The 24531-nt window shown below is 38.9% G+C and overlaps 1 protein-coding gene across 6 annotated transcripts in view; it reads left to right on the top strand.

Annotated features, from left to right (window-relative positions):
• SLC10A7 (solute carrier family 10 member 7) overlaps nucleotides 1–24531 on the top strand; it is a 251904-nt gene that overhangs the window by 185530 nt on the left and 41843 nt on the right. For 4 of the 6 annotated variants that reach the window (XM_036888985.2, XM_036888982.2, XM_036888981.2 and 1 more), the window contains 2 exons: nucleotides 13689–13772; nucleotides 23734–23899. In XM_036888985.2, coding sequence (XP_036744880.2) covers nucleotides 13689–13772; nucleotides 23734–23899 — 250 coding nt within the window. The remainder of the gene's footprint in view (nucleotides 1–13688; nucleotides 13773–23733; nucleotides 23900–24531) is intronic. The other 2 variants (XM_036888984.2, XM_036888983.2) reach the window with 1 other exon arrangement.

Raw genomic sequence — 24531 nt, 5'->3', positions numbered from 1 at the left:
TAAATAGCGTGGTCAAGGTTGGACTCAGCCAGAAAATGATATTTGGGCAAAGGCCTGGAGGAGATAAGGGAGTGGACCTTCTTGCAGTAGAGTGTTTTAGGTGGAATTAACAGTAAGCACAAGAGCGCCGGCAGTGTGCTGCTCCTTAAGGAACAGTAAGGAGGCCCGTGTTGGTGGGGACGAGGCCAGAGCCCTAGCAGGGCCAAGTGATAGAGGACCTGCAAGTCTTTTGCAAAGACTTTGGATTTTAATTGAGACAAACAGGAAACCATTAAACGAGTTTTGATGAAGGCAATGGCATGTTCTGACATACTTTTTAAAAGGATGACCCTGGATGCTGGGTTAAGAATAGGGGATCATGGCAAAGTCAAGACAACTAGTTAGAAAGCTAGTGCAATATCATGGCAAGAAACTCTGTGATCTTGGACCAGGGTGGTTGCATAAATCTGGTGGGAAGTAGTTGGAAGTATAACTTGTAAGAATTGAGAGACTGAATGAAGATTATGAGGGAAAAGAAGAGTCAAAGATGACTTCAAGCCTGTGCAACTGGAAGGTTGCCTAGTTACCATTTACAAAGACAGGGAAGCCTGAAGGGCTGAGCTGGTGGGAGGAGCCCAGAGAGTCCCAGTGCTGCACATGTTGCATTAAGATGCGTTTGAGACATCCAAGTAGAGAAGTCAAGCAAGCACTTTATATGAGTCCAGGATACTGGGGAGAGGTCTAGACTAGAAATACACACTTGGGAGAGGTCCGCACAGAGATGGGTTTTAAGTTAAATGGGAGAGCATCACCAGGGGGGAATACAGAAGGAAAGGTATCAGTGGACTGAGTTCTGGGGCAGTCTGATATTAAGAGATCAGCAGAGAAGACCAAGGATATCCAGTTTGCTTAGGAGGAGCACCAAGAGATTTTGGTGTCCTGCAAGCCGAGGGGAGATTGTATTTCAAAAAGGGGAGGGTGGTCAACTACTTCAAAAGCTGACAATGATTAGAGACAAGATGAAGTCTGAGAATTGACCAGATTCTACAAGGTGGGGATCACTGGGCACCTTAACAAGAGCTGTTTCAGCAAAGCTGTGGAGGTGAGAGTCCAGCTGACGTCAGCTCAAGAAGGAAGGAAGGAAGAAGAGCCAAAGAGTGGTAGTCATGCACTCTTGAGGAATTTTGCTGTAAAGGGTGTAGAAAATGGACAGCAATGAAGTTAATAAAAGATCAAGAGAGTGTTCTATTTTTAAGGGGGGAAATCATTAGCACATCTGTCCTGATAGATTAATCCCGTTGGGGAGGGAACAGTTGATACCGAAGAAAGAGGACAGCATGGGTGGACGCACGTCCTTGAGTAGGAGAAGTGGGGTGCGCTCTAGTACATAAAGGGACAGTGTGGCTCCCTGTGCCCCGACAGTTCACTCACAGTACTAGGAGGGAAGCCATGGTATATGAGCAGAGATGCAAGTAAATTCATTGATATAACTATAGGAGTGTGTGTCAGTACTCTTCCAATTTTTTAAACTTTCTCAATGAAATGGCAAGTAAAGTTGGGGGTGGAGGACAAAAAAGGCAAGAAGGTGTTGGAGATTTCATGAGGGACGAGAAGGTATGAAATAGTTATATGAGAGAGTAAATGGAATGGGCAAATATAATGGATGGTCCAGTGGCACGAAGGACAGTCCTCAGAATGCTGATACGTGGGACTGGCTCCACCTGGGTGTTTCCCCAGATATGTGCATGGCTCCCTCCTTCCCTTCCCTCGGGCCTCTGGGTCAGTGCCAAGATAGGAGAAAGCCCTTTCCTAACTACTTTACATGAAATAAGGTACTCCATCACCATCTTCCCACCTACCATGCTTAATTGTTCCTTTGGCATTTATTATCACATGACATCTTAATCATTTGTTAATTTATTACCTGTCTTTCTAGATACTAGAATGTAAGCATCACAGGATAGCAGGAACTTTATCTGTTTAGTGTCTGGCCATGGAAGCCATTCAAAGTATTTTCTGAGTTGATGTTTAGTAAAGGAGCACTGTTTCTGTACTCACTACACATCTAACACCAAATGTGTGGGTTTTCCACACCAAGGAGTTCTCCAGTTCTCTGTGGATACCAACTGGGTGGCCTACAATTTATTTAAGTTTGACACTATCTTACCCAAAGTTAGTGTGAACTGCACAGGTTGAGGGGTCAGTCCCGTAAGACTGCCCTCCACTTTAGGCACCCATTGCAAGTAGCGGGTTTCCAGGTTACCCACATGTCTGTCTGACTTACCTGCAATTCCAGGGCTCCCATGGTAACCCCTCCGTAGGTCTGATAATTTGCTACACTGGCTGACAGGACCCAGGGAAACACTTCATTTGCTATAACCGGTTGATTACAAAGGATATTCTAAAGGATAAAAATGAACAGCCAAATTCAGAGGTACATATGACAAGGCCTAGGAGTCCCAAGTTCAGGAGCTTCTGTCCCCAGGGAGTTTGGGGTATATCACCCTCTCCACTTGCGAATTTATTCTCCAGCATGGGAGCTCTCTGAACCCTTCTGGGCCAGGAACTGGAAACAAAACCCAGGTGTGATGATAAAAGATATTCTAATCATCCCTATCATTCAGAAAGTTACATGGGTTTTAGAAAGTCTGTGCCAGGAATTGGGGATAAACACTGAATATATATTTCTTAATGTATCACATCTCAGTCGGACAAATCAATGGATGCATCTATCCGAAGAGTTGGGTTGGGGCTACTTTTAGGACCGGTATTTCCTTAGTATATGCTGTACCTTTAGGTACACATTCTTTATTGTAGAGCCAGTTTGAAGGGACTGACTTTACTTTCCCCCCAAGACTGTGTGTATAGAGGCAGTATGGTACCATGAGAAGGCAAAGAATTTTGATTGTTTGCAGCCAACGCCCATTGAGCAACCATGGATTTTCCTTAACCCTTCTTAGCCTCAGTTTTTGCCTTTGCAAATGAGGATCATGATAAGATGAAATATGCTAATTTATGTGAAAGCATGTTACAAACTCTAAAGAACCCTGCAAATGCTAATTGTTTAAATTTGCCACTTTATGAAGGAAAACAGAAAACCACCCCAGGAAGAATGCCAAGATTCTGCAAAAACTCCCAAAATGCAGCAACAGTCCAACTAATCCAGACCTTAATGCTAGGCTGACTCTTAAAAATTGCAGGTTCTATAACCATATATAATCTATATAATCCGTGATTTTATCATCTTGCATGTGAACAAATCCAATGTTTACTGACAACGAGAGCAGTAAAACTTTTCCTGAAATATTACCATTTGTCCTAAGATCCAAGGTAATTTTACATAGATTACCTCAATTTTCTTGGTAACATACCTCTGATATTGGCAGGGGCAAAAATTAATTGTCTCAATTTTGTCAACGGATATACATCAGTCCATGGAGTTCCTGTCTGTGAGGATAAATTAAGGCCTTGTCCAGCTTTAAAACCTGCACTCAAAAATTCATCACTTGGAATTCCATACTAATTTTCCTTAGAAACAATGTTACAAGTGGTAAGTGCCCACTGGAGTTTCAGATCTACTAAGCCAGGAACCATGCATGCCTTATTCACTGCCTTATCTCCGAGGTCAACTACTCAGTATTTGTTGGAAGGAGGGGAGTAGAAAAGTGGGTGAGTAATGAATAATTAGAGTGATTCAGTGAGTGGTTAAAAGGTCAGAGTCTCAGCTTGACTCAAAATCTTACTTTGTATTGGCTGTGGAAAAAAATATAGTTTTTTCAGTAATAGTCAACAAAAGATCCATTCTTCTATTCAGTGTTTGAATGCCTACTGTGCGCTGTGCATGCTGCAAAGATCAGTCTGACATTGATCCTTCCCCAAATTCATGATTTAGTAGAGAAAATAGAATGCATTCACAGATAACTAAAATCCAAGGTAGAAATTGTTAAGTCTAACAAAGATAATATTTCAAAGGAGAGTACTAAAGTAAAAAACATTTTATTGAATAGAAGAATTATCTGGGTTTTTTTTTACAATGAATTTTACACTGAAAGAAAACTCACTTATGAGGAGAAAGAGAAGGTAGATGGAAATGTCTGATGTTTCTGAAGGGATCTCCCGCTTACTTCAGAGTTTTTCATATACGTGGTTTTGATTCCTTGTTATGTCTAACATCACTTAAAAACTTGCATGTCTTTCATGGGGTCTATCACTAAACTCTGTTTACCAGCCATTACAGTCTTTATCCAGCAGCAAATAATAGAGATTTTAAAACTTGAAGCACCGTGTAGTGTGGTGCTGAAGATGGAGAGGCCATAGTGCCGAGTTAAGCACTTGGACTATGAAGTCAGCGGGCCGGGATTTAAGTTCTGAACAGCCCGGGGCAGGCTGTCAAGCAATGGGAGGCTCCTGCTCCTCTGGACTCCTGTTCCGCAGTCTCCTCAGCACTCTACCTCACACCTTCCCCCCAACTCCACCTTGCTTACTCCGAAGCAAAGTCTAAACCTAGTCTCTCTTATTCCCTCTGAAAGTTAAGACAAAGGCAGAGATAACTGTATTCACACCACAGGAAGCGTCAGTCTAATTCTGGGCAGTCACCATCTAAGGAAACCAGACATTGGACACCATATTCGTGGTCTCAAGACCCACAGTTCTGTAGGCCACCAGTTTATTTAAGTAAGTTCATGCTTGGTAGGAGAAGGTTGTGTCATTACAAACAACAGATCAAGGCCTTAGTCCCACCCCAGCCATAAAGGTCACTGAACGGCGAGTCCTCTGGAAACACGTAGAGTCCACACTTTGAGCACTGCTGAAACTCATGACCCCAGAGTTACAGATCAGACCATTTTCCTGTGTGAGGATGATCACATAAATACCTTAGGATATTCAATAAACACTCCCCACAGGCTTGCTCACTCAGCAGCATGTAAGCACCCCTTGAGTAAGTGGGGACACCTCCAGCTTTGCTAGTATATCTGATTTCATGTGACTTGACTACTTAGGAATCTGGCCCCTCCTCAAGCCGATATTTACAAGGCATTGTGATAACTGGACATACGTACACATGTGTGCACAAGCAAACACATATGTACCCTCATGTGCATGCACACCAGGCTCTGTTCCTAGTCTCACTACATGTCCCATTGGTAGGATTATCTGTCCTGTTACTTTCCATTTCAGTAGTTCGTAAATCCAATAGTCTTGAATTCCTATAACACTGTATAAGAAACCCTGTTACTTGGAAAGCAGTCGGGGAACACGTAGAACAATTTTTATTAAGTAGCTATATTATGTACTTTATATATACTCCCATGTGAAGAGCATAACTTCCTTTAGACGTATCATCCTCACTTTATGTGAGAAAATTCAGGTTCAAAGAGGTTTTTTAACTTGAGTCTGCCCAACCGGTAAAGAAGACAGGCGCTTTCAGCCAGGGCCTGTCTCCCCTTGTGTGTTCCTTCCAGGTCCCACTTACAAAGCATGCCATGTAGGAGACACAGTGTATTTTAAGAAGTATTATCAGCACTTGGTTACAATTTCTTGAACATGTATGTTCTAGGTAACATAGGAAAGACAAAAAAGAGTAAAGCATAATTGCTGCCTTACAGAAACTTAAAAGCTTATTTGGGCAAGCAAGAATAAAGAATATGGGAGAGATGTAGAGGAAAAATCTACGGCTAAACTATGTGATTCAGACTGTGTTTCATAGGAGTTCATAGAAGAGAAATTTGGGTGCAGGGAAAGAGATCTGTGGCAACAGTTGAGGCTATAATCCTCATTAGTTTCCCTAGTAAGTGGCTACCTGTGATAGAAAATTCTTGAACTGTTGATCCCATCAGTATAAACAAAAACAGTGAATACAGCCATTAGTGCCATGTACAGTACTCTGATTACTTTTTATAATATGTTCCCTATGATGGCTACATAATTGATGGTCACATGCGTGCAATGTATAAAATGATAATAAAACATAAAGCATTTAAAGAGGAACTATCCCTTTGATTGCCCCAGTTGCTTCACACTGAGCCAGTCTCTCCACCTTGTGCCCAGCTGTGTTCTAAAGCAAATGAAGATGAATCTTCTCCTCTTGAGCCCAAGAGTAGCTTATCTTCTGACTGCACGTGTAAATTGTGCAGAAATGGTTCTTACAAAGAGAGAATTTTATGAAGCAAAATAATCTGTGGAATCTTTCGTAAAGGCTCCCCCCAGACCTTACTGAACCATAATGGGCTAGGGGGAGCATCTGGTAAGCCATTTGTAAATGCTGTAGAGGTGACATTTATAAACTCCCTACCCTTTGAAGGACCACTGATGCAGAGAGGCCAACTCCACTGCCGGTCCAGGACTCCTCAGGCTTCCCGGAAGGGAGGCAGTGGCACTGACCTAGCCAGGCTTTTCCTTTGCCCCTTGTTCCCTCCCCAACTCCTGGGCCCTTGGAGCAGGTCGAACAGGCCAGAAGGAGAGAGACACTGCTTCCTGTGTCACCCTTGCCCCCAGGCTTAGCGCACTCTTCTGGAAGAACTTAAACATTTGCTCCACATAAGGGACTACTTAGCAACAGTAGGCTCTGTGGTTCCTGAACCAAACTCAGACTGACAAGGCCAGTTTCTGTGGTCGGGGAATTAGGAGCAAAGTTTGTTCCTAAATGCCTCCAAGTAGCTCTGCCTCTGGCTCGCAGTGCCCTAGAAGCCTGTCTCCCCACAGCTTTCCTCTTTGGATCATGATAAGCCAACTTATAGTTCATTTGCACACATTTCACTAAGCATCCTGCGTGTTTTGAATAACCAGAACTTACCATTGTACATAGTTTCCATCTATTATTTGGAAGGTAATCTTTTCATCTTGTATTTTAAATTAACATATAATGAAAAGAAACATTTTATGAAATTTTCTTATCTTTAAAAATTACTTAAAGCCTATTTTGTTTTTCACTTCAGAGAAAGAAAAATACCCTGCATCTAGATCTAAAAGAATCATTTCCTCTACTTAGTATATATTTTCCATGCAGTAACCCAATTGTGATTTAACTCATATGGCCGAATCAGTCTGGCTGTTTAACCATATGGGGATTTCATAATCTTAATTTTGATAAAAATCATAGTCATTTTGATCTTGAGCCTGTCAGCTGGTATACATTTAAGTCATCGATTTTGTGTGAGAGATCAATGTAGTTTGCATGTATCCCTGTGTGAGAAGAGACAGCAGGGATGGCAGAAAGACTGAACTATGGTTTCTGGAAAACCTGGAAATCAAAAAGGGTTTCGGGAATTGGACACTGGGGACCCTCTGCCTTCTTTTATCCAAACGCTTGTCTTTGTGACAGGAAGGAGATAGGTCCTAGGAGTGCGTCTTTGTGTGGGTTCAAGAAAGTTAGAGCCAGTAGCAAGCAAGTCCCCTCCTCTCTCCCCTTCTCCTACCCTGGGCTGGGCTTCGAGGCCCTGTGGTGGGTGGAGGGGAGAGGAAAACTGGGCAGGAAGTGAACAAATCCTGCTCTATGGCTGAAGGAGCTCCTTCCTGATTGTCTCACAAAAGAGATTTTAACATTGGTCATCTACAGTATAAACTGTAAATATCTATTCTTATTTTTCCCTGAATGTGGTGCTAATGAAAGCGATGACCAGTCATCAAGGGTGAATTATTTAATACAATAATGTTTTAATAGCTGAGAAGAGACACAAATAGTGGAGACGCCTGTGGCTAATGGATTTCCCTGGTAGGAGATAAAAGGCTGATTACACAGCAGAGCAAGTGAAGACCTGGTGCATTAATGACAATTTACAGGTCAGCTCACTTACAGGAGTGATTTAAAAGGCACCATCTGTTCTCTAACTGTTGGCTGATAACTAAGATTTTAGAGACAGTCAGCATCTTTTCATCAAGAATAGTTACTTATTTGTCTTTCTGAGTCTTGTTGGTTTGGCCTCATAATATTTTACTGACCGGACCCCCAGATTCTTTCCAAATCAAGAAGTTCTTAAATTGAATGGATTGATAACAGTCAATCCTGCTTCCATATAGCCTTTCTCTGCCAGGTTAGAGAATTAAGTCCTTGAGCCCTAAGACATCCATTATGTGTATGGGATGAACTGTTTCTGATGCATTTACCCTGGTATGTACCATCCTTGAGAGAGTTGAGAAAATAGTCTCTCAAGTGATTTTCTGGGGTTCAAGTCCAGAACCCCAGTTGATAAAGGCTGAATCATCAATGACTGCTTATCAGGCTTCCCCACCATCTGTTTTATTCTTTTCCTCCTCTTCTCACTTCTGTCTGCCTTCCAGTTCTCCATCTCCATGCAGTCTGCACACGCATACACGGACCCCCTCTCCTTCTCTCACGTGAGCAAGAAAAGAGGAGCCCAGCTTCGGCTTCCCCTCCTGTCCCCTTCCCCATTTCACAGCTCTGTACCTTCCGTGTTGAATATGCAGTGGACATTAAGCATGAGGGTTGTGGAGCGTTGCTTCTGGATTTAGGTCCTGGCTCTGTCACTTCCTAGCTATGGTGACCTTGTCCAAGTTGTTTACCTGTTCTGTGCCACTGTTGCCTCATATGAAAATGGGGATACTAATAAGGCCTACCTGAAGGGTCTGCTGTATCACATTATTCAACACTCACTAAGCATTTAGAGAGGTGTCTGGGACTTAGAAAGTACACAATTAATGTTGCTGTTGCTGTTGCTGTTGCTGTATTATAGGTTACGGTTGGGAGGCCGGGCTACGGATCCTTCCTTGGGTCTGTCAATTAAGCAGCATTTTGTCACTTGTATTTGGAAGGATGGAAAGAAAAGAAAACCTTGTCCAGCCTCTCGTCCTACCTATGTGTTGTGGACAGTCATTAACTGAACTCACAATTGTCAAGCATCTGCTATGGACTAAATGAGTGGTTCTTAGAGTGTGTAGCATCAGGATCACCTGGGGCCTTTCTAGAAATGCAGATGCTCTCCATCCTCCCCAGGTGCTCTGAATCAGGAACTCTGAGGGCAGGGCCAAGCAGTCTGTGTTTTAACAAGTGCTGCTGATGTTTCTGATGTGCCAAAGTTTTAGGAATACTACCCTAGATGTAGTCACACTTGCGGTCAACTGAGAATATAAATATGAATAAGACCCTGTCTTTGACCTTCAGGAACATACAGTCTACTGGGAGTGATAGGTCTATAAACAAGAGCAACCAGTAACTCTATAAGTACAATAGGAACACAGAGCCACCAAAGAGGGGGAAGCCAAGTCTGCATTTAGGGAGGATGGTTTGGAAAGAATTCCTAAAGAAGTAATTCTTGAATACTAAGTCTTAGAAAAAAGACTGGAACTTTTCCAGATATGAGTTGGGTGGGGAGAACATTCCATATAAAGGAGCATGTTTTCACTTGGTGATAGCTGGATGTCTTGCCAATGGGTTTCAGCCCAGGGCAAATTCACTATGGATTCATTGAGACTGAGGAATGACCATGGAACATTCTTGGGGTAAAAGGGTTTATTACCCAGTTTGTTCCCCACAGAGATAGGTCAAGTACTAGAATTACATCTGCACCCAACTGTCTGCAGGTCTTTAGTCCTCCTACATCTGCCTCCACCCAGAGCACTGGGCAGAGCTCTTTAGAGAGTGACACTCAATAATAACTGACTGCCTGCGGGTGTGGAAGCAGTAGCCTAGCAGCAGGCCAGTGACATCATCAAGTAGTTTAGGGTCAGGTGAGGATCCTGGCCATGGGAACTTGTGTTTTCCCTACAGTGGGCCTATCACCTATTTCAACTTTTAAAAAACAGTTCTTGGGAAAGGCTTTGTGTTTCAGATCCCCAGTGCCTAGAACATGCCCCTAGCTCACAGGAGGCACCAGTAACTATTTGAATGATTAAACATGTCTTGCCTGAAGGTTTCAGCCCTAGGCAAGTTCACTATGGATTCAGCGAGACCGAGAAATGACAACAGAACATTCTTGGGATAAAAGCGTTTATACCCAGCTTTATTCTCATGGTGGTAGGGCGAGCACTAGAATTCTGTCTGCATCCAGCAGTCTGCAGGTCCATAATCCTGGCAGGATCTGCCCCCACCAGAGAACTGGGCAGAGCTCTTTATATAGTGACTCAGTCTATAATATCTTACAGCCTATGGGTGTGGAAACATTAGCCTAGCAGTAAGCCAATTACATCATCAAGTAGTTTAGGGGTCAGGAGAGGATCCCGGCCATTGGAACTTCCATTTTCCCCACAAATACAAAGGTCCTAAGTTCCCACATACTTAATTTTCACTGAAACATTTCTTCTCACACAATATTAAAACAAATAAACAGAATTGTGAGTTCTCTGCTTTAAAGCACTACATTCCTATTAGAAATTAGCCAATGAATGGATTATTTGTTCAGCGTGCTATATCTTAAACCATGGGTTGGCAGTATGAGGCATATTACCTTTAAATCTCTGGGTAGCTCCGTGAAGCCCAGAGCCCTTGGTTATCTTGAATAGATACAGGATAAGATACAAATTAATCCTGAATATTCAACTTCATCCAAATGTGCAAATTACTGATGCTTCTTATTATCACATTGGTCTTTATAACAGAAACCATGACAGGTTCCTCATTAAAATGTGAAGAACCAAATATCCCAGGCAGCATGTTTCCTTCTGCTTTAGTTACAGTCAACTCTGCATACAAAATGATCAAGTCTCGTAGTTTTCAAGTCATGTTCTCATGTTAACCTATGCCAGATGTTCGCTCTTCTTTCTTCTGGATGCCAGGGCATACTTCATAGCATCAGAAACTTCCCCATAGGTACCTCTGCTCCTTCACACTGACCATAGCAACAGGTCTGGTGATGGATTCAAAAGAAAGGACCTGTGCCAAGTTAGACCACAGTACTGAGGTTTCCTTCCTTTCAGAGCTACTTCTAAGGGAGCCATCCTGTGGGATTTCCTCCCCAGCATCCCTGGCACCTAGTCTGGCTCCATGTACCCAGTTAATTACATCCCTGGCTACCTTGCTTTGGCCTCTGATCTGACAAAGCCTCAGAGGAGGGCTGCTCTGCCCTGTGTCCTTGTAAGTGGAACAGACATCATAGGTGTTTTAAAGGACAAAGGGACCTTGGAGATTGTGGACAACCTCCTCCTCAGCCCATAGCCCTAGAAGCCCTTCTAGGAACATGAGGCTTCCAAACATCGAACATTCAAATGAACTATTATATGATGGATGGGGAAATTAAAATACATAATATCCTTTAACACTATGGTTGAAATGAGTTTTTGTTTGCTTCTCTTATGCCTATATTCAGTCTTCCTGATAGAATTGGGATTAAAAATAACCCTCAAAATTAACTGAATAAATGGTGTTTTAACTTTTCTCTCCATTTGATCTCTGGGTTTACTGCTCTGCCGTAACACTTTTTGGTTAAATAAACAAGCCTTCCCAGTGGAGGAGAACTATTATCACAGAGCAGATTTGGATGAAAAATTGCTTGAATGTGTTTGAGAAGCACAGCCAGATTGATGTCATAATGAAGGTATCGGAGGTCCTTTCCTACCGTGGTTCTTGGCGTGCACAGTTGCTCTTTGTTTCTAAGTACACATTAGAATTAACTGTTAGTGACAAACCAGCAGTGAAAAAAATAATACCAAGTGAGTGAATGACAATACCACATGATAATAAGTTTTTAGATAAACTTAAGTTTTGTGTTTTTTTAATTTTAGAAAATAGAGGGATATGATTTTTGAATAAGAGTTTGTCACTTTTTTAGTACTTCATATTTACAAATTATTTCATTTGTTTGCTCTGCACAGGTTCATTCATCTGCCAGGTCCTGGGTTAAGCACTGCATATGTGGGAGGAATATAGCTTGATACAGTTATTCATTAAAACATTTTTAAAGACACGTTAAATAACTTTAAATAAAGTTGAGATAGAAGGAGGAACAAGAAAATGTGAGATCACCCAGGCTATTCCTGGCAAGAATTGACACCCTCTGCCTGAGCGTTATCACCCTGAATCGTACTGCCTCTCTCCAAACATTGTGAACTGTATGGCTAGACCATTGAGCTGGATGGTTTTTGAACATGAAAACTCTATTCTTCAAAGTTTATTTTTCTATTCATCCAGTGCCTCAATTTCTCTGTAAAAGATCATTTTTCTTTTTTTAACCTTTGCCCCTAGGACATCCTCAGGGTAATATTTATGGAGAGACTACACTTATTAAATACCTTGCGCTTCAAGGGTATAGTTGCTCTAAAATAGGGTGTAATTAATACTTTGGCTTGCATGAAAAGGAATATCTAAAGCCATGTAACATTTCACAGACCAGGAATCCTAAGTGTTCTTCACTTTTACTGCTTGTCCTTCATTTCTTTAGTTTATATGGGTCATGGAGGAAATACTAAAGGGTACAATTGTATGTTAAACTGACTGCCAGTGGTCAGTGCTGAAGCTAGCAATGCATGAATGCAGGCCAGTGATGGGGAAGACATGCATTCTTGGCATTTTGAGTGCATGTACTTTGGGGCTGCAGAATTTGATAAAACACACCAAGGTGTGGAAAAGATTTTGGTAAGTTATTTAATGCAGAAGTCAGCAATCTGTGAAAACACTGATCCCGCATCATTTCATTCTGAGCTATTAACCTTAATCTTAATATTTGATTTGTTTAACATTCTGTGCCCTCAGTCATTAGTACCTTAATGTCTTTCACAAAACTTACTTTCCAAAAGTTCCTTCCAAGTTTAACTAAACTTAGGTAAACATGAAAATTGAGGTTTGGTCTGCAGGGGCAAGGGTAAAAGTAAGTTCCAAGACAGGGGGGTCATTGGTGGTGGTTTGGGAGAACCTGGGTGCAAAAGGGACTCATAAAAGACATCAACATGTATGGAACAGGCTATGGTTTGTCTTCAGAGGTGTGGAAACCAGAAGGAGATTTTGAAAACTATTAGAAAGTTTGTAGGAAGACAGCAATTCTTGGTGGTTGAGGCTAATGTGAGTGCGTATTCATAGATAAACACTGTCTTTTGCTGCTGGCTATAGGATCTTTATGAAGCTGGGATTGCAATCATTAGCAAAAAAAAGAGCCAAAAGATAAGAAGAGAGAAAAAAAATAAGGATTATAAACAGTGTGAAGACATACAAATATAGGAAATATACATTGAAATTTTAAATTGAAAAGTAAGTTTTGTTTCAGGATTTCCCATATCCTAGATTTTGTGTAAGAACATATAAAGGATATGAGAAGCATTGCCTTTGTTTTTAAAGGGTGGGAAAGTTAAAAACTATTTCATTTGCATAAATAAACATATTTTATTGATAAGAGAAAAATGAGACTTACCTCTTTTTTTCTTTAGGTATCTGAAGTTGATGAAATAGAAATTAACTATTAATTTAATAGTTAATTAACTGTAATTATAAGTAAAATATGTCATATGATTATGGAGAGTGTGAACACAGAATGACTTTACTATCCAGAAAAGTATTTAATAATAAGCAATTAAAGTTAATTGCAAAACAGCAGTTATTGTTTTTCCTCAATCTTAGTTTCCCAATAAAAATATATTAAAGTACTTAGCAGTCTATTTTGTGTTAAATTTAGAAAATTCCAAGTAACTTCACTTGTTCTTTGAATGTATATAGCTAACAGACTCTTGGTGCATGTGAGAGGATTCATTTCTTGCATTATTTAATTGACAGAAATACTTGGTAACTGATTCAAAGTAATTCTAATGCCTTTTATATTATTGTTTTCCAGCTTGGCTCGTCCTCTTCTGTGCCTTTTACATCTATTTTTTCTCAGCTTTTTATGACTGTTGTGGTTCCTCTCATTATTGGACAGGTAAGGGTTCCAATTCTATCCGCTCTGGTCTTTATAGACACAATTATGAATTCTTATGTAATGCCAGGACAGTTGAGAGAAAAGATACTCAGAGGAAAGAACAAGTTAAATGAAAATGTAAGACTGTGAAACACAGGCTTCATCAGTCACAATATTCTTGTATTTTATTTTTTTAATTAATATCAATCTGCCCTGCAGATAGCTATATGTACAGACTCTTGATTTTTAAAATTTATTATCCCTTTTTTGTAGCTATGTGGTTAGCTTGAAAACGTCTAGGGAATCATTACCTGATTCAACTGCTTCCAGTAAGGTCTCAGCATTTCGGAGAGAACGAGCTCAGCGTGGTTGGAACGAGCCTCCCCCTCTGGCTGGCTTCTTCATACATTTCTCCAACACCAGTGTATTTGTGGCCATGTAACTGATAAAATAAACATTTACTCCTACTAGCCTTTAACATTAGACCTTAGAAAGTGTAGTTTCCTTTAGCATTCTTACTGAATTTACAAAAAGAAGAATTTCTTCTCTTTTAACTCCTTATGACAGGTTAATAATAAGCGTATCATTTAATTACAAGCATACAAATTCAACAAGGCTGTTTTTCTTTAAATCATAGATAGCCACAGTACTGAAGAGCAGCCTTTAATGTGCTGCTAATATGAGTCACGCTGAAAAAAGCAGAATATTAAGATGGTTAAGAGCACAGACATTGGTTTAAGGGCAGCTAGACTCTAATTCTTAGTTCTACCTTTTATTTTCTGTGTGACCTTGGCCAACTCAATTTCCCTAGCTCCAGGTTCCTAATTTAGCAAATTGTATAATAGTACCTATTGTAAAGGGTTGTTGTGAGGATTAAATGAAATATGGCTGCATGTGAAGTTTTTTGTCGTCACAAAGCCTCACACAGGTAAGTACTCTGTGGCTCCTATAATCATCTTATCTCCAAATACTAAAGAAGCAACTCTTTGAAATATTAATTGTAAAAAATGAGGTACGTATAGACACATAATATTTACATGCTCTCTTAGGTTGGGTTCTCCAGGAAATAGACCTCGAGACAGAGGTCTCCGTGCAGGAAGTTTGCTGGGGGAGCATCCTCAGATCCAGCATGAAGAAAGTAGGACAGGAATGAGGGAAAAGTTAGGACGATGCAGTCCTGGCACGGGCCTCGGCTGGGATGGCCCCTCAGAGCCGTCCTGCCTCAGACAAGAGCGCCTGGTCTTCACGCTCTTGCACTGGCCATGCAGTGCTGGCTTCCCTCCCATTTCCTGGGAGGTCCATCTTGGGGTGAGTTGACTCTCTCAGCAGCAATTCCCAGAGAGGAACTCAGCTGAGGTCTTTCAGTCAACCAACAGGCCCTGCAAACATGGGAATAAGCACCTCATTCCTGAAGAGATAAATCGGGGTGACACATCACAACATCCACCATACGTGCAGTAATTTTTTTTTAATTTAATACTTAGAAAAGGGACTAAATTGACAATAAAAGGGAAGGATTTAAAAGCACTCAAGGAATGCCCTTTAATTAACTATAGAATGATACTTGAGAAAAGATCTCTCCCCTAGTGCTGCTAATGTCACAGGTATCCTAAAAAATATCATGACCCCTGTCTACGTGTCTAACCTCTCTGTGCCGTATTGTTTACACTCCAGCCGTCCTGGCTCTTTCTCGATTCCTGCTATATTTTTCTATTTAGAATGTCCTTCCACCCACCCTCCCACCCTAGTTCACTGCTCCTTTGATCTCTGATTCATACGTCCTCTGAACCACCTATCTGAAGTATGCTTCCCATTTATCCTGTATCGCTGCCCCTTGTTTGATTCCTTTCCTGGCCTTTGTCCCAATATATACTTATCTTTCGTTTGCTTGCGAAATGTTTGTCTTCCCTGTGAGACTATAAGCTTCATAAGTACAGGAACCATATTTGCTTCGTTTACCATTACAGACCTAGACTGTAGATGCCCAATGAATATGTGTTGAGTGAGCAAGTGACGGGGTGAATGAGAGTTGAGAGTCCTGTTATCAAAAAGGGAAATGCTGTCTAACGGAGGCATAACAGAACCTACCTGACCTTCTCCACTCTGGACAGTTTACACTGCGGATAGTATTAGTTTAAGTCCATGGTTATTTTCTTGGTTTTGAAAATAATTCCATGTTATAACTCAGACATTCTTTTAGGGGATTTTGGAAATTTGAGTTCTCCCACAGTGCTTGATTGATAATATTTTTCAGGAGAGTATTTAATTTATTTGTGTGCTTCCTAGAAGCAGAGACTCTAAGTACATTTAATAGCATACACAATAGTAGGGTATAAGCTGTAGAAAAAGATTGGCTGAAGAAAACTTTGAATTCTTTCTCACAGAGCCCCCAACAGCCATTTTCCCCAGATCTCCAGATTTGCCAGAAAGAAACACGTAACTGATCCCATCTTGTTTTTGTTTTTAAATTCAAATTTAAAACCTCAAATTTAAAAGGGCATTCAGCACTTCCCAGATGTCCTTCTTAAAGGATTATATCACCATATCCGCTATTTTCAAGTCCCTTTTACTTCCCTAGCACTCTCGCCCTTGCCCATTACACTCATGTCTCATTGACTCTGCTTGTTTCTCAAACACAGCAGGCTTGATCCTGCTTAGAACCTGTGTGGGCTGCTCCTTCTGTGTGGATACCCTCTCACCTTTCACCTCAGAAAGACCGTTCCACCAGTGAAGTACTGTAACCCCTCAGCCGTACTGTCCTGTTTAGTATGGATCATCATCTACCTCTTGTCTATTTGTTGTTTTGGTTTTTTTTTCAATCTCCTCAGATAAGAATGTAAGCTACATGACACCAGGGACCTACCTGTGTGTGTATTTATCTCTGAATTTATTTGTAACCAAGTGACTCACCTAAACTTCCTGATGGGACCTTTGAGGAACTCACTAGAATCGCTCATATGTACGACTTTGGAGGAAATAGCTCTCAGGCAAGGTGGTTTCTGGGTTGTTAACTACAAGTGCCACATTATGACAACAAACATTTCTATAGATTGTATATACATCTTTTAAAATGAGACTTTATCATTACCTCTTAATTAACAGTGGGAACGAGAATGAAAAGAGAAAGGCCAGGAAGAATGATTTGAAAATATTTTCCTTAATCTGTTAGTGATAAGAAAACTTTACCAACTCAATTTTGTATTTACATATCTGAGGATGAATTTTATTTTTCTGTATTTTTCCCATACAGTCCTGTTTTCTTGAAATCATTATTGACTGACTGTAATATGGTGCCAGGCCTGGTTTGGTCTTTGCTTCTGAATGGCTATTCACATGACTTCTAGGCCTCACTTACTTCATGTGTAGAACAAGGAGTTTAAGAGTTTCTAGCTCAAAGATGCTGTAAGTCTGTGAGATAAGTTTAGTCTTTCCAAAGACAATTAGGAGATTGCTTCTTCTGTCACTTCTAGAAAGAAATAAAATGAGTTTTATTGTAGTATTTCTCTTCTTTCTCAAATAAACCCTTCAATCCATCAAAATGCTTGCAACAAATACTTATTTTATGCATTATATTTGAGAAATTTATGAAAAAAAATGTTAATGAAATAGAATTTCTACCACCTTTGAAAAATATTTTCCAAAAAAAACAGCCCCCTAACTCCCACTTTTTTTCCTATAAGTTGATAATAAAAAGATTCTGAAGAAAGCTACAACTGGCCTCCTCACCAGAATGCCTTTTCCCACCTCTCTTGACTTTATTTTTCTCCAAGAGTGAATTCTGACATGTCCATATCAGATTGTGTTGCTCTATCTCCGGCAAAGTCTTCTTTCTTCTAAGGTTACTAAACATTCTAAGACTGCAATATACTTATAATCTAAATATTATAAACATTAAAATACTATAAAATTAAATACTATAATTCTATAGTAATCTTATAGTACTACAAGACAAAGAAGTCTGGAGAATTTAAACATGGCATGGATTCTTGTCAAGTGGAGAATGATTGGGTGACACGTGTGAGTAGCTAAACCTAGAGAGGATGAGGTTTCCTGGAGTTTATATGCAAACCACGTCTTTGAGGCATATCAATACTACTTCATCCGATAGTTTATGAAACATTTTAATATTTTTCTAGCTACATAGTACAAAAGCACCTGCTTTGTGAATTTGATTTTAGAAGAAGATGGAAAAGCTGTATGGAACCTGGCAAGGTATAAAATAGTTTACCTACAAAACAAGACAAATATCACTGTAAGACTAAAACCAGTAAAAGACAATCTGTTTTCCTCTAACATTATTGTTTTACTTGTGGGTCTGTTCACTTTTCAAACTGTTTCCTTTATCGATATTAAGTAACCAGCATTAACACACTCACCTGTTTAGAAGAAAGGCATTTAGCTAGAAGGATGGAGTACTTAGCAGCCCATGTTTCTTGCCCTGTTGAAAGGGTCCTCCTATACTATGGCCCTGAGTGCATTTCAATTTTTCTTATTGGAATATAGTCAACATACAACATTATGTCAGTTTCATGTATAAAAAATAGTGACCTGACATTTATATACATATTGAAATACTCGGCATGGTAAGTGTAATTAATATTTGTCAATGAACAAAGTTATTATTATACTATTGACAATATTCCCTATGCTGTATTTTCATCCCCATGGCTAGTTTATTTTATAATTTTTGGAAGTTTGTACCTCTTAATCCCCTTCACCTGTTTTGCCCATTCCTCCAGCTCCTTACTTCTGGAAACCACCAGTTTGTTCTCTGTATTTATGAGAATGTTTCTGTTTTGTTTTGTTTGTTCATTTATTTTGTCTTTAGATTCCATATGTAGGTGAAATCACACAGTAATTTGTCTTTCTCTGTCTGACTTACTTCATTTACCATAAAGCCTTCTAGGTCCAGCCACATTGTTGCAAATGGCAAAATTTCATTCCTTTTTATGGCTGAGTAATATATATATATCATGTATATGTATATCACACATCTTTATCCATTCATATATTGATGACACGGGTTGCTTCCATAACTTGGCTATTATAAATAATACTGCAATGAACATGTGAATACAGATGTCTCTTTGAAATAGTAGTTTTGTTTCCTTTGGATATATACCCAAAAGTTGGATGCCTAGATCATATGTTAGTTCTTGAGAAGCCTTCATACTGTTATCCATAGTGGTTGCACCAATTTGCATTCCCACTGATAGTGCACAGGGTTCCTTTTTCTCCATAGTCTCATCAACACTTGCTATCTCTTGCTTTTTTGATAATAACTATTCCAACAGGTGTGAGGTAATATGCCATTGTGGTTTTGATTTGCATTTCCCTGATGATTAGTGATATTAAGCATCTCATGTGTCTGTTGACCATCTGTTTGTCTTCTTTGGAAAAATGTCTACTCAGGTCCTCTGCCCATGTTTTCATTGGATTCTTTGGATTTTTTTGGCATTCATTTGTATGAGTTCTTTATATATTATGGATATTAACTCCTTATCAGATATAACATTTGCAATTATCTTCTTCCATTTAGTATATTGCCTTTTCATTTTGTTGATAGTTTCCTATTCTATGCAAGATCTTTTGAGTTTCATGTAGTTAGTCCCAATTATTTATTTTTGCTTTGTTGCCATTTCATGAGGAGACAAATCCAAAAAAATATTTTAAGACAAATGTACAAGAGTTTGCTGCCTGTTTTCTTTCAGGAGTTTTATGGTTTTAGGTCTTACAGTTATATCATTAATCAATTTAGAATTTATTTTTATATATGGTATGAGAAAGTGACCTGATTTCATTCTTTTTCATGTATCTCTCCAGTTTTCCCAACACTATTTATTGGAAAGGCTTTTTCCCCATTGTATATTTTTACCTTCTTTGTCATAGAGTAATTGACCATATAAATCTGGTTTATTTCTGGGCTCTCTCTCCTGTTCTATTGATCTCTGTATCTATTTTTGCTCTAGTACCATACTGTTTTGATTATTAGAGCTTTGTGATATAGTTTGATATCTGGGAGTGTGATAGCGCCAACTTTATTCTTCTTCCTCAGGATTGCTCTGACTGTTCATGATCTTTTGTAGTTCAATTTTTAAAATTTTCATTTTAGGATTATTTGCTCTAGTTCTGTGAAAAATGCTATTGTTATTTTGGTAAGGATTCCAGTAAATATGTAGATTTCCTTGAGTAATATGGATATTTTAACAATATTAATTCTTCCTGTCTATGAGCATGATATATCATTCCATTCACTTGTGTCATCTTCAGTTTCTTTTATCAGTGTTGTACAGTTTTCTGTGTACAGGTCTTTTACCCCTTGGTTAAATTTATTCCTAGGTATTTTATTGCTTTTTTGATAATAACTATTCTAACAGGTGTGAGGTAATATGCCATTGTGGTTTTGATTTTCATTTCCCTGATGATTAGTGATATTAAGCATCTCATGTGTCTGTTGACCATCTTTTTGTCTTCTTTGGAAAAATGTCTACTCAGGTCCTCTGCCCATGTTTTCATTGGATTCTTTGGATTTTTTTGGCATTCATTTGTATGCAAATGGGATTATATTCATAATTTCTCATTCTACTTAGTTATTAGTGTATAGAAATGCAACTGATCTCCCATATTAATTTTGTATCCTGTAACTTTACTGAATTCATTTACTAGTTTTAATAGTTTTTTGGTGGAGTGTTTAGGGTTTATACAGTATCATGTCATCTGCAAGTCGTGACAGGTTTACTTCTTCCTTACCAGTCTGGATGCCTTTTATTTCTTTTTCTTGTCTTAATGCTGTGGCTAGGCCTTCTAATATCATACTGAATAAAAGTAAAAGTGGGCATCCTTGTGTTTTTCCTGATCTTATAGGAAAACTTTTCAGATTTTCACCATTAAGTATGATATTGAATTTTGCCAAATGCTTTTTCTGCATCTATTGAGGTGATCATATATTTTTTATCCTTCCCTTTGTTAATGTGGTATATCATACTGATTTGTGGATATTGAACCAACCTTGCATCCCTAGAATAAATCCCACTTGGTTGTGGTGAATGATCCTTTTAATGTATTGTTGAATTTGGTTTGCTAATATTTCATTGCGGATTTTTGCATCTGCTGTTCATCCCAGATATTAACCTGTAATTTTCTTTTTTTTTATAGTGTCTTTGTCTGGTTTTGGTAGCAGGGTAATGCTGGCCTCATAGAATAAATTTGAAGAGTAAGCATTCCTTACTCTTCAATTTTTTTAGGATTGTTTGGGGATAGGTAATAAATCTTCTTTAGATATTTGTGAAAATTCACCTGTGAAGCCATCTGGTCTGGAACTTTTGTTTTGTTAGGAGTTCTTTGATTACAGGTTCAAATCCATTACTAGTGATCAGTCTGTTCAGTTTTTCAATTTCTCCTGATTCAGTCTTGGGAGATTGTTTATTTCTAGGAATTTGTCCATTTCTTCTAGGTTGTCCAATTTGTTGGCATATAATTTTTCATAGTAGTCTTATAATCCTTTGTATTCCTATGGTGTCAGTTGTAACTTCTCTGTCGTTTCTGATTTTATTTATTTGTAACTTCTCTTAAATTTTGATTTTATTATGCTGGGTTTTAGATTATGCTCAGACCCTTTAAGAGCCCTCAGTCCTATAGCCTTTTGCCTGTTCCAGAAGTAAGCCCCACTGATTATCAAAGCTTCTGAGGTTAAGTCCTGATGACTTTCAGAGCCAGATATTATGGGGTCTCATCCTCAGGGAGGACCTCCATGTCTATGACACACATCCTGCTTTTGGGTCACCACACTGGGGTTTGGTTCCTGACCAACACACATTTTTGCCCCCACTACTTTTCTTGATATGGCTTTTTCTTTATTTCATTAGCTGTAGAAGAGCTGTTTTGCTAGCCTTCAGGTCGTTCTCAGAGAGAGTTGCTCCATATGTAGCTGCAGCTTTGGTGTGCCCATGGGAGGGGTACACTCAGGAGCTTCCTACTCTGCCATCTCCCTCTGTCATTCTTATGCTGACACTGAGTACTGTGTAATGAAAAAAGAGGTGCCTGGGCTGACTAAGTCAAATTATAGTATAAAGGCAATTGATGATTAGAGATTTCTCTTGGTTTTTAAAATGGCTTTGACTTCCTTGTTATACCTCATTCATATTTATTTGCTTATTTTGTCAGAGGGGTCAGTGGTGGTGGAAAAAGAAGATACTTTTACTTTTGGGATTGGGATCATATATTCTATAACTTAAAGCAGAGAGAGGATTGTTGTGTTTTTAACTATTGTATATTAAAATAAGATCGGAAGACCGTATCAATTTCAATAGCTCTGTGGTTTTCATTTATTTTACTTCCTAAAGTTGAGTTGTATCAAATATGGTCAACTACCAGCTTTATGCTACCAAACACAAGAAATTATGAGATGACCTTTTAAATTAAGTCACTGTAGCCTTCTAACAAGCAGCTACCTCCACAGTGACACATCTGAACATGGGGCCATCTGGGTACCTAAAAATCTGTGTTCTAACACATCGCTCAGTGTAATACTGTGTGCCGGAACTACTCTTATTTCTCTACATTTTAACTTGAAAGAAAGAAATGAGCACTAGACAATTACCATGGCTTAGGATCACTTATTCAGGAAAAAAATAAAGACAAAAACATTTTTTAAATAAATCCAGCTCTCACTTTTATCACAAGGTATGTTTTTTTAAAAATATTTAACCACTATTAGTATTTGTGTGTGTGTGTGTGTGTGTGTGTGTGTGTGTGTGTGTGTTTCCTTCATTCCCACCCACCCAACCTCCAATGTGTTGTACTTGTAACTTGGGCCAAATGGTCAGCTTTCTGCCAAGACTCTGTTTACTAACAGTTATTTCACTTACTGAGTCCTTAAGAATAGATCATGTTGTTCAAAGGTTCTCTTGAGAGTAGTTATTTTGTTCTTGAGTATCTGTGAAGGTATGCTCCATTGCAAATTAAGCCTTTTTAGTGACAGAGTAGATGTCAGAACCCCATCAGCCGTGTCCGGAGAAGTTCCCTGACCTCATTATTGCTAATGGATCAGGGTAATTCAGCCTGTTGTGAAATCTCATGTTCAACTGTGCAGGATAGTAAGTGACTCAAAACTTAATATATCTCAACTATGGTCCTTATTACAGAGTTTGTTCAGCTTCTGTCAAAAGTGGAAGGTTTTTAATAGAGTGGTTTACTTTTATATCCAAAGGAAGGTTATCACCAATATTCAGACTGTCCTGATTTTAAATATCTGAAATGATTTTAAAGTAAGAGAGCATTGCTGTATAACTTTTTATTTCATTCATTCTTTTGTAGGAAAGTTAGGACAGAGTTATTCATTTTTAAGTGTTAATTCTAGAATTCTAAAAGCATGCAAATGCCATTTGTCTTTGGATTCACAAAAACTCTGGATATTCAGAGTTTGAATTATTTAAGCTCCCACAACACATGCACTTTTGCTTTTCAAGCATGAGTTATAATTTAATTAAAAACTTCTGGTGCGTTGCTTAAATTTTAAATATTAATATGTTCCATGGATCACTTTCAATTATCTACCATCTTGAAATTCTTGAAGATGTCAGATTTTTAAGATTCCCAAAGTCACACTTGGAATTGTCTGTTGAGGCAAAGGGGACTATGATAATTACACACATCCATTAGGATCAGCAGAGGAGATAAACTTTGGGGAGGCTTAATGGGCATGTCTCAGTGACAGCTAGCAGAGAGCATTTGGCATGATTAAGGATGGATTTGACTGTAGTTGAAAATATGCTCTCATTATGGACGCCCGTAGAAGTTGCACTACAAATGTTAAATTCCCCAGAAGTAGAGTGGTGTGGCAAAGAAGCTTTGAAATCCACTGTGGCCATCCTCCAAATTATTCTTTCCTTTATGTCTTTGTGCTGTCAGAATCATTTTGCAATGCCCACTTCAACTCCCTGTATCTCTGAAAAGAGGCAACCTGTTGATCTCTGTATTTCAGATTGTCCGAAGATACATCAAAGATTGGCTTGAAAGAAAGAAACCACCTTTTGGTGCTATCAGCAGCAGTGTGCTCCTCATGATCATCTACACAACATTCTGTGACACGTTCTCTAACCCAAATATTGACCTGGATAAATTCAGCCTTATTCTTGTACTGGTCATAAGTAAGTTGGAAGATGGGATGTCCTAGCTATCCCCTCAGTCTCCTCAATAGCAAAGCCTAGCAATTTGTGTTCCCTAAATTCATTTTGAATGTTAATTTGATGAGGAAAGAAAGTTTCATATGAGATGTACTCAGTGATCTTATCGTGTGTATCTGTTATTTAAGAAAAGATCAGGTACGTACATATGATTTAATCACCTTTATTTTTTGTATTTGCTTCAATAGTTGATGCCAAATAAAAGAAGGCATAGTGTCTGTCAAATTCAAATGCTGGATTGAGCACTTTTTCACCAATTTATTTTATTATAACTTTAAGCTAATCTTACCCTTTACTGTGAATTAAAGTGGGATTTGTAGTATATGACACTCTTATTTTATAAGTATAATAATTGGCTGAATTGGCTAAAATATGAATATTTAAATCATCTTTTCCATTAAAATATACCCTATGTAATCTCATTTCATTTTAAGAAGAAGCAGACTATAAAATGAAATTAACTTCTAGACTCAAAAATCAACTTTTTGTTCTATTTATGCTGTCATACCAAAGACAACTTTTGGCAATTTTAATATCAAAGAACCTCTTGTTATTAAAATCAACATGAGTTATTCCAAAATATGTGCTATATGCTA

The sequence above is a fragment of the Manis pentadactyla genome, chromosome 1 (genome assembly GCF_030020395.1).
Source record: "Manis pentadactyla isolate mManPen7 chromosome 1, mManPen7.hap1, whole genome shotgun sequence".
In the NCBI taxonomy this organism is placed as follows: Eukaryota; Metazoa; Chordata; class Mammalia; order Pholidota; family Manidae; genus Manis; species Manis pentadactyla.
The sequence above is the reverse complement of the archived record's forward strand: the minus strand, read 5'-3'. Positions and strand labels throughout refer to the sequence as shown.